The 10,201-nt window shown below is 56.0% G+C and overlaps 4 protein-coding genes across 4 annotated transcripts; 2 read left to right on the top strand and 2 right to left on the bottom strand.

The window, feature by feature from the left end:
* Window positions 1–508: 508 nt before the first annotated feature.
* On the top strand, window positions 509–1,819 carry CTHT_0017460 (uncharacterized protein; the record flags this gene model as incomplete). The annotated part of the gene is made up of 1 exon (XM_006692185.1): window positions 509–1,819. The coding sequence occupies one exon, from the start codon at window positions 509–511 to the stop codon at window positions 1,817–1,819; it is 1,311 nt and encodes a 436-aa protein (XP_006692248.1).
* Window positions 1,820–2,104: 285 nt separating this feature from the next.
* CTHT_0017450 (uncharacterized protein) lies at window positions 2,105–6,179 on the bottom strand (the record flags this gene model as incomplete). Its single annotated transcript, XM_006692184.1, has 3 exons — window positions 2,105–2,256; window positions 2,348–6,080; window positions 6,153–6,179. The coding sequence occupies 3 exons, from the start codon at window positions 6,177–6,179 to the stop codon at window positions 2,105–2,107; spliced, it is 3,912 nt and encodes a 1,303-aa protein (XP_006692247.1).
* A 615-nt stretch (window positions 6,180–6,794) lies between these two features.
* Window positions 6,795–7,892, top strand: CTHT_0017440 (uncharacterized protein; the record flags this gene model as incomplete). Its single annotated transcript, XM_006692183.1, has 1 exon — window positions 6,795–7,892. One exon carries the CDS (start codon window positions 6,795–6,797, stop codon window positions 7,890–7,892), a length of 1,098 nt encoding a protein of 365 aa, XP_006692246.1.
* Window positions 7,893–8,346: 454 nt separating this feature from the next.
* Window positions 8,347–9,090, bottom strand: CTHT_0017430 (uncharacterized protein; the record flags this gene model as incomplete). Its single annotated transcript, XM_006692182.1, has 2 exons — window positions 8,347–8,448; window positions 8,500–9,090. The coding sequence occupies 2 exons, from the start codon at window positions 9,088–9,090 to the stop codon at window positions 8,347–8,349; spliced, it is 693 nt and encodes a 230-aa protein (XP_006692245.1).
* Window positions 9,091–10,201: the final 1,111 nt, after the last annotated feature.

The raw sequence follows: 10,201 nt of genomic DNA, 5'->3' as shown, positions 1-10,201 counted from the left end.
AAGGTAAGGTAGGTAGGAGTGAGGAGAGAGAGAGAGAGAGAGAGAGAGAGAGACCGTCGTGACAACGTCAGGGTCAGGGTCAGGGCCAGGGTTACAGCTCGCTCCGGTACGTAGCGGCCTGATCCGAGACCCCGGTTCATGCATACTCCACAGACAACCCTGGCTGGCCAGATATCACGTCACTTTAGCTCCCCTGTCATGTAGATTGGCGGGGCTCGCAGAGAGCGGGGCGAATGTGCCCCTCCATACAAACTTTCTCTGAAAGTTGCTGTTCACATTCACTCTTTGACAGGAGAACTAATCGCGGTCTACCCAACAACAGGGACAATCTTTTTGCACAAACTCTGCCAATTTTCAACATCAATCATCAATCTAAACCTTGAGAAATCTCGATACAGCTATCAAGTCCCACTATTACCGACTTAGTCGCCCATCTCTGCATCAGGAAAAAAACAAAAAAATATATATATATATATACATATAAAAAGACAATATTAAGCTACTCACAATGGTCCGCCACAAAAAAGATAACTTCTCCTCCAAAGGCAAGCACCCACACCGCGGCGTCCCGCGCTACGCGCGCCCCCCGAAACCGGACCGCAATGACGACTCCAAAGACGGTGACGACCCCAACAGCGAAGGCTCCTCCTCCGGTCTACCCACCCGCCCAGCCTTCAAAGCCGCCTGTTGGGACCTAGGCCACTGCGACCCGAAGCGTTGCTCGGGCAAGCGGCTCATGAAGCTAGGCCTGATGCGCGAGCTGCGCCAGGGCCAGCGTCACGCCGGCGTTGTCATCACGCCCAACGGGAAGCACGTCTTGTCCCCCGCCGATGCCCCGCTTCTCGAGCAACACGGTGCCGCGGTGGTCGAGTGCTCGTGGGCAAGGACGGGCGAGGTACAGTGGTCGAAAGTGGGAGGGAAATGCGAGCGGTTGCTGCCGTACCTCGTCGCGGCGAATACGGTGAATTACGGCAAGCCGTGGAGGTTGAATTGCGTCGAAGCGCTGGCGGCGGCGTTTGCGATTTGTGGGCATCTGGACTGGGCTGAGCAGGTGCTGGCGCCGTTTTCGTATGGAAAGGCATTCTTGGAGATTAATGCCAGTTTGTTGAAGAAGTATGCTGCGTGTGAGAACGAGGCAGCGATTAAGAAGGTTGAGCAAGAGTGGATGGACCGGCTAGACCGGGAGTATGCGGAGAATAGGGAGGAGGATGAGGATATCTGGGCGAGCGGGAACGTCAATCGGCGGGCGCCAGTCCTGTCAGATGACGAGGACGAGGATGAAGAAGAGAAAGGGGAGGGTAGTGACGACGAAAAGGACAAGGAGTTCCCGCCACTCGACGGCATCTACCTCGGCTCAAAACCCCCTCCTAAGCAGCCCCCTCCGCAGAAGAACAGCTACGACCTACCTCCCTCAGACTCCGAGGATGACGAAGACGAAGACGCCGAGATGGAGGCTATCCGTCGCAAGATCCTCGCCTCGAAGCCCTTCGCCAACCCACAGCCTTCCGAGCCAGAGATGGAAAGAGGCCCGGACATGAAGGATAAGGGGAAGGACAAAAAGGGGACCGTCATCACTATCCCGCGGCCAGAACCGCTACTTAAGCCCGACTCCGATGCCGAGCCGGACTCGGACAACGGGTCGGACGATGAAAACAGCAGTGGGATCGAAGGCGGCGATGATGAGTTCGACAACATCATCAATGCCACGCCAATGACGGATAGGATTGGATTGCAAAGGCTAGAGAGGGAAAGGCAAAAGGCGGCCGCGGTAAAGTTGGCGTTTTCATCGGGAGGAGCGAACGCTCCAAAGAGATGGTAATTCAGGCCCTGGCTCGGGGCAGACATTAGATTGAGCAACGTTGTAGCTTAGATGGTATGAATTGGTAGACTTTTATGCCCATCTCTGGACATCATAACCCAGGAAAGATGTTACTCCCCTTCTCGTGACGTACAAATCCTTCTCCCCCCGCTGCCTCTCGTACACGTAGTCAAACGTACCCGACTCCAAGTCTATCCCTTTTCCCTTGATATCTCTAGTATACACTGAGTCACATGCTTCAAATTACATTACCAAAGACAAGGGCGAAGAGAAAAAAAACGTCCCTCACAACTTTCTCTTCTCCAGCTGTTCCTCGATCATCTGAATCTTGTCGCCCTCCTTGAGCTCGTCCCAGTCCTTGAATGACATACCGCACTCCTGGCCCTTCTTCATCTCCGTCACGTCCTTCTTGACCTGCTTGAGCGTTTCAATGATGCCTGCAGAAATATGTTAGCATCCGTCTCTGTCTCTCTCTCTCTCTCTTAATCTCTTTCTTAATACAAACAAGCACCACTAGGGGAAGCTTACCCTCATAAACGACCTCGCCGTCGCGAATAACTCTAGCCTTGCCTCCCCTCTTAACAACACCATTCGTGACTCTACATCCAGCAATATTCTTGTAGATACGAGCGCGAATATTGATCTGGAAGATTTGCAGCACATCCGCCTCGGCAACTACCTTCTTCACCACCAGCGGTGGCAGGGCATCCGCCAGCCTGTCCTTAACATCCTCAACCAAGTGATAGATGATGTTGTGATCCAGGATCTTAACACCCGCATCATAGGCCATCCTCTTGATCTTGCTAGGAATTTCGTTATTGAAGTTGACAATAATCGCATCCGAGACCTCGGCATGTTCGACATCCGACTCGGTGATCTGGCCCGGTGCAGCCGATAACACGCGCGGCCGAATCTCGTTATTGCCCTGCTCCAGCAACGCTGCCGTGCAAGCCTCGACCGAGCCATGAACGTCGCCCTTGATGATAAAGTTAAGATGCTTGAGCATTGGCTCAGCCTCCTTACTCTCCTGGCCATTATTATCGGCAGCAGCAGCGCCTTCCTCGCCAGCCTGCTCAGCAGCGGCCTGCTCCTCGGCCTCTCGCTTCCGCCGCTCCCGCTCCATCTTCTCCTGCTGCGCAGCATTCTCCGCACGCTCCTTCAACTCCTCACGATACCTCACGCACGCCTTAGCGCGCTGCTCGTCCGGTGCCTGCAGCACCATGTCGCCCGCCGTTGGCGGGTCCTTCCAGCCGAGCACCTCGACCGCCGTACCAGGCGGCGCCTCATCGACCTCGACACCATTCTCGTTGCGCAGCTGGCGCACCTTACAGTGGGTCAAGCCGGCGACGATGTAATCGCCCTTCCGGAGCGTGCCACGCTTGATGAGGACAGTGGCGACACGACCGATGGGCTTGATAGTCGACTCGAGGACCCAGCCCTCGGCGGGGCCGTCGCGCTCGGCGCGGATGTCGAGCATTTCCGAAAGGAGCAAGATGTTCTCCTCGAGGTCTTCCATGCCCTGGCCGGTCTTGCCGCTGACGCAGACGACCTGGACGTCGCCGCCAAAGTCTTCGATCTCGACGCCGTGGGCGGCAAGGTCGGCCTTGACACGGTTGACGTTGGCTTCGGGCTTGTCGATTTTGTTGATGGCGACGATGATGGGCACGTTGGCGTTGCGCGCGTGCTTGATGGCCTCTAGGGTTTGCGGCATGACGCTGTCGTCGGCGGCGACGACCAGGATGACGATATCAGTTACGTTGGCGCCGCGCTGGCGCATGGATAGGAATGCCGCGTGACCGGGTGTATCCAAGAAAGTAATCTGCTTGCCGGAGGACAGGTTGACGGAGAAGGCACCGATGTGCTGGGTGATGCCGCCATGCTCCTGCTCCACGATGGACGATTTGCGCAAGTAGTCCAGGAGCGTTGTCTTGCCGTGATCGACGTGGCCCATGATGGTGACGACGGGCGGCCGCAGAGGCAGTGATGAAGGATCCTCGGGCGGTGGGCGCGGCTTGAGGTCCTCGTCCTCACCCGACTCGACCGTCGGCTCGAAGCCGTACTCCTGGGCCACCAGAGCGGCTGTCTCGCCCGTGAGGATGCTGTCCTTGGTGACCTCCTCGAAGCCAAGTTCCATAAGCTGCTTGATGAAATCGTCAGTTCTGATACCGAGAGCCTCGGCCAGGTTGGCCGCAGAGATGTACTCTGGCAGCAAGATGGGCGTGGGCTGAGCCTGCCTCTGAGCCATCTTCTGTCTCTCTTTCTCGGCCTTCCTGGCCTTCCTCCGTTCCCTCTCCGCGTAGTACTCGTCCGGATCAAAGTCGTCGTCCTCATCGAAGTCTCGTCTCCTGCGTTGAGACTTGGACTTCTTTTGCTTTTCCGAAACCGCGCGGGGCTGCATGATCTCCGCAGCCTGTTTCTTGACCTTTTGCAAGATCTTATCCTCACCCACCTCCAGATCCGCCTCGATCTGCTTGACTGGAGACCCAGCTTGAGACCCAGCTTGAGACCCAGCTTGAGACTCAGCTCTCTGCTGTTGTGATTTTTTAATGTGATCTTCGGCCCAATCCCAAGCGTTTGACGATGCCTTAGCAGCGGCATCAGCGGCAGCATTCGCTTGCATTTCGCTCTCAATTATGCGCTCCTCCAGCACCTTCCACTGCTCCTCGGGGGACTGTACCAAGGTAGCATAGTTTGGAGGGAGAGGAGGGGGCTGTGTAGGGTCCAGCGGCCTGGAAAAGTCAATATGAGGCATCCTCTTCTGACGCTTCCGGAGCAGACTCCATTCGGAAAAGCCTTCCGTGTCGGCCTTGGATTCTACTCCCACAAACCGCACCACGCCAGGCTCGCCCCCCTTAGCCCAAGCCGGAGTTGCTCCCTGAACCCATTTCGGAGTACCCCCCGGGGCTGATGAAGGAGTACGCTCCTGAGACCATGACGGAGCTGACCGAACTTGTGGCCGTTGGGGTGCAGGAGGCTTCGGTTTAGAATAAGACTCGTTCAGAGAGAGACCGTCCAGAACTGCGAAGGAGTCCGCAGATGTGTTGGGCTGCTGGGAAGGTGCCGGCTCAAACTTTGAAGAGCTCTCAGTCTGTTTCGAAGGTTGGTCCGGGCTCTTGAAATCAAGGCGGCGCCATCCTGTAGAAGGACTAGACGGTCTCTGAGTAGATTGACCTTCCCGGGGCTGGTCCAGGGTCGGATCGGGTTGGCTGAGATCGAGCCGGCGAAAGCCTGGAGAAGGGCGAGATGGCCTCTGAGTAGGTGAACCTTGCCGAGGGAGTTCTGAGGATTGGTCAGGTACGCTGAGATTGACGCTACGCCTGGGAGCATCCTGGCCCGGTTCATCAGGCGCGAAGGGATAAAAGCGACGCCGCTTCTTAGAGTAGATCACAGAGGGCCCTTCGGGTTGGCCGTTCTGACCTTGAACGTTCCCTTGCTGTGCAGCTTGCCGTGCCGTGGCAGAATCGTACGGTTGACGACCGTTCGCCCTCTGCCACGGCTGGCGGCCCTGCAAACCCTGCAAAGACTGACCATCCTGATTAGGCATCCCACGTTGCGGGGCTTGTGGTCTCTCCATCGCAACACGCTCGTTAAGCAAACCGCGATCGTTTTGTTCCTGAGCTTGACGAGCGGCAGCAAGCCGCTCCTTTGCAGCGCGTTCGTGAGGTAAAAGGCCGTCGCCAGCGGAAGCGGGAGGCGGTTGAGGAGGACGGACAAGTTTCTCTTTGGCCGCACGTTCGTGTGGGTGCAGCCCATCATCGGGGGTCGCAGCCGGTATAGGTTGGGGACGGGCCAACTTCGCCTTGGCAGCCAGTTCGTGGGGAAGCAGACCGTCGCTGCTTGGTACGGGCGTAGACGAGGGAGTCGGTGCAGGAGCTGGGGTCGATGCTGGCGCAGAGGATGGTTTCTGGGTAGCCCAGCTCGGAAGGCCTCCGGTCAAGATGGTGCGCCGCTGTACAGCGACAAGACCCGAACGACCCGCAGAGCTCAGAGAGCTGACGGCAGGACACGATCCATGCGCGGAGCCCCCGAGCACAGCGGTAGAGTACGGTCTGAGGGCATTTCCAGCAAAAGAAGGGGACGCCTTGGTTGCTCTGTTGTAGGCAACCAGATTGGGAAACGAGCTCGACGAGGAACAAGTGGCAGAACTGGAGATCTGGGCCGACGACACACGAGAGTATGCGCAAGCAGACGAGGACAAAGGGAACGAAGGGAGTCTATTGCTGGGGCGGCAGGGCAGGCAGGCCGAGGGACGGCTCTGCTTCTATTACATGAGGGGCAAAGTCAGCAAAGGTCCAAGACGAAATACCGTCAGTACAGTGAGGTTGGCGCCTACCTGCTGCCACAAACCGCGTCGCATCATGGTGAAGAGCGCGGGGCATGGCTCTCCTCGGTCGAGGAGTTGCAATTGAGTGGCAGCCGAGTTCTTTCGCACTGCCGTCTGCCAGTGCTCGACTTCGGGAACTTCTGCGCCAAAAATTAGAGAGACTACGACATGGGGTCTGGTGGGATGCTTTGATTGCGAGCTTGGCTCGGCGCGAGAGATAAGGGTTCGGGTTGAGCATGGGAAACACGTGCATTGGTTCCTGAGCTCAGGGTCCACTTTATTTTTGATGACATCAAGTGAACAGCTCAACAACTCAACTCTCCTTTCCTCTCTCGTTCTGCCATCTGGCCTTTCTCCATTTTGCATCGAGCGCTTCTTTTTTCCAGTGTGGCGCGAAAATCGACCATAAATTTGCTGGGTGAGGGCAGAAAACGACGCAATTCTGTTCATTGCACCGCAAGATCTGCTCGCTCTACCGGTTTTCTTGGGTTTTTAAATGATACCCTTCACCTTTTACTGGAACTCATTTTGATCACCGGACTCACCACCTTCTGTCCTGCTTCTTTTGTTGATTTTCTCTGGTCACAATTAGATCCTCGTTCTCGTCTTTGATCTCGACAAAATTTTAATCATTTCTTCACTACCTATACCATGACTCAGACCGCCAAACCCAAAGGCGGTGCCCGCCTCTCCGGGACCTCCAAATCGACGACCTCCAGCAAATCCCTCCCACACCCCTTCATCCCAGCGCCAAAGGCCCTCTCCCCCTTCACTGACACGCTTCCCAAGTCCTCAACCACCGTCTACATCACCCACATCGATCCGCGGCCCGCAACCTTCAAGCGCAACATCTTCCTCGTCCCCATCTCCGTCAACATCGCCGTCGTCGCCCTCTTCTGCTGGCGCATGTGGGTCATCGCACCCTACTACTTCTTCCTTTTGGCCTCCATGCTCGGCTACGAGAACCACACGACCATACGCGCAGCCGACCTGGCTTGGGGCGAGCTAGCCCGCGTCATCGGCCGCCGCACCTTGACCTTCATGATCGACTTTTTGCTGGCCATCTTTGTCTGGCCGTGGCCGTACGAGTTCGTGTTTGGTGCCAGCGCCGGCGAGGCAGCGGGCCGCGGCAGCCCTGCGCTCTGGCGGTGGAAGGTTGGGTTCCGTGAGAAGGAAGTGTACGTGCGGCGTAGTCGCAGCAGCTGGAGCAAGGTACTGGAGGGCCGGGACATCCTAGACCGTGATGGCAAGGAGAATCGGGAGGCGCGCGAGGCGGTGATCAAGAGGGTACGCGAGGCGACGCAACCGATGATTCTGCAGCGCAAGACAGGCTATGTTACCATGGATGGCGAATGGGACCTGGACTGGAAGGCGATGGTAGATGCGACCAAGCTGGTCGACAAGAAGGAAATCGAGCTGGAGGAGTTTGGCACCGTGGCGCTGTTGTGGCATGAGGAGCACGGCTGGATCAGCATCGACCTGGGGCAGGGTGACACCAAACAGCAGGAACAGAGGAGGAAGCAGCTGGAAGCTTTTAGAAAAGCGCTGGCTGCCCTGGACAAGGAGGAGCTGTTCTTCCGCTGGGTCGAGATGATCCAGTTCGAGACGACCCAGCCGGGCGGCTTCACCCCCGAGAGGCAGGTTGCCGCGGCGAAGAAAGTCAGGGACATGTTTCACGAGCATGGTGTCGACTTTGATGGGCTGTGGAAGGAAGCCGTTGGTACGGATGGGCTGGCTGGCATGCCATAGATGTGACTTACTTACATAGACTTTATCATATCGCGAGACAGGATGACATAGTAATCTACACAGCCACATGTGTCAATGATGGATGGACAGTCTCATGAGAGAAGAAAACAAAGAGTGGCCTTTTTTTTTTTTGTTTGTTTGTTTGGTCGATCCAAGAGTCTGCTCGTTGATGTATTGATGCTACCTAATTACCTAAGAGATGCAAGCGGCCCACCACCACCACCCTACCCTGGTTAAGCCAGGAGCCTGCTCGCTGATGTCTACCTATGAATGAGAGACTTATAAAAAAAAAAAAAAAAAAGAGCTAGCAGCCCGCCACCACACCTTTTGGTTAAGCCAGGAGTCTGCTTGCTAGACAAAGCAAAAGGTAAACGCTGACAGCGGCCGCTGGTATCAGATTATATACATGATCAAGTAAGCCTCACCCTGTCCTTGACGATAGTCTGGCGGACGCTTATTTCTTCTTCCCAGTCTTTTTTGACTTCGCCTTGGCGAGCTTCGCTTCGATCTCGGCGCTCTTTGCCTTGATCGACGCCGCCTTGGCCTCCTTCTCCGCCTGTGGATATAGGTTAGCAACGAGTCATCATCCAGAAACAGCAACACGTACCTGCTTGCGCGCGGCTTCGGCTTCGCGCCTCTCCCGGATGACGCGCAGGCGTTCCAAGTCGGCCTTCATCTGTTCCGACTTGATCTCGGCACGGGGGTCCTTCTTGGCCTTGCCGGTGCCGACCGCCATCCGACTGAACTGGCGGTCCAGTTCCTCGTCGGCGGACAGCAGGCTAGCCTGCCCACGAGTCTGGCTGCTGCCAGTGGCTGGCCCGGGCTGGGGGGCCTCCACCTCGGACTCGGAGTCCGAGGGCGGCAGATCGCCCACCTGGACGCTGCGCTCCGCGGCCTTGCGCAAGGCCGCCTCCTTGCGGGCCTTTTTCAAGGCCTTGCGCTCGTTCCGGCCCATCGGAGGCCCTTGGGCTTCCGTTGGGGGCGGAAGCGCGCCGCCGCTGGGGGGGAGCGAGGTGGGAGACTGAGGGTCGGCCTCCGAGCCCGACGGCGCTGAGTCCTCGCCAGACTGGAGGCCGTTGGCCAGCTGCCGCTGGGCCTCCTCGCTCCACATGCTGATTTCGTTCCCGTCCTCGTCCAGAATTACGTCGTCGAACCGGTCGGTCCGACGGGTGAACTTCTTGAACTTGTTGGGGGCCATCTTAGTATGTCAGGTGTCTTTTGCGCTGCGAAGTGTCGAAGGCACTTGTTTCTGTCGGAACGATATCGCTTTCGTAGAACGTGCGTGTGTCGATCGAAGGTTTGTTGAGAGCGTTGGTTGTTGTTGTCGAAGCGCGATGGGAAGTCCAACTTCTGAGACGTTCTGGTGAAAGAAGCAGAGAGAACCACCCGCGGGGGATGGGGATTGAGGAGTATTTATAGTCGCGGTTCTGGCACAAGCGGCTTCTCAGAACAGCCTGACATATCTGGAAAAAAAAGAAGTGGGATCAAAACTGTTCTAGAATCGCAATCGGATGTGATGGAAACTACGTCTTGCAAACGGGTCAAAGCACAGAGTTTAAGAAAGTTCCTGGAGTTTGGATGAAAGTCGCGATGGTGTTCCAGGTACCCCACGTTCTTCGATGCGGGGCACCCTTTGTCGGCCCGGCTCCAGGGACACGGCTTGCAACCACTTAAACCTTATTTGGACCTCACCCAACTCATGAGAAAAACTGTCCAGTCAACTTCCGCAATACAACTTCGGCTTGCAACTGACTTCTCATTGCTGGTAGCTGCTCTTGCATAATAGGATTTGAAGTCGCGCTGACTACGTCCCCTCAAGGTGTTTTGAACTACTGTTCCGACAAATTGTTAGTAATCTATACTGCTGATTGGTTCAAAGATGATTGCACATGCGTCTGCAATCCCGATCTTGGTTGGACAAAAATGTTAGTGTTTCTCATCCTTGATTGGATGGAAGACTGTTATGAGGCAGGTAAGCAATTGAAGATTCGTTCCACATTGTCCTGGCAACGCATGTGACTGTCTCAAGGAGACAGACAACCCAGTTCTTGTAGGAGCATGTGAACATAAATTTTCTTATGAGTTTTCTACACTGTATTTCATCTGATCTAGCATGGACAAGCTGTTACGCAGCCCATGTTTGTGTCTTTGTGTCGCTTTAACATTCAGAGTCAGTTGGGAAACGAACCTTGTTGGAGGATGGTGTGCCGCTCATTTCCGATTGGTCAGAGTGGGCTCCACTACCGACGTCGCAGGAAAATTCCGTCGTCAAAACGAGATCTGATCTCTATCCCTTTCTCTCTCTCTCT

This window comes from Thermochaetoides thermophila, assembly GCF_000221225.1.
Source record: "Thermochaetoides thermophila DSM 1495 unplaced genomic scaffold scf7180000011815, whole genome shotgun sequence".
Classification (NCBI taxonomy): domain Eukaryota; kingdom Fungi; phylum Ascomycota; class Sordariomycetes; order Sordariales; family Chaetomiaceae; genus Thermochaetoides; species Thermochaetoides thermophila.
The sequence above is the reverse complement of the archived record's forward strand: the minus strand, read 5'-3'. Positions and strand labels throughout refer to the sequence as shown.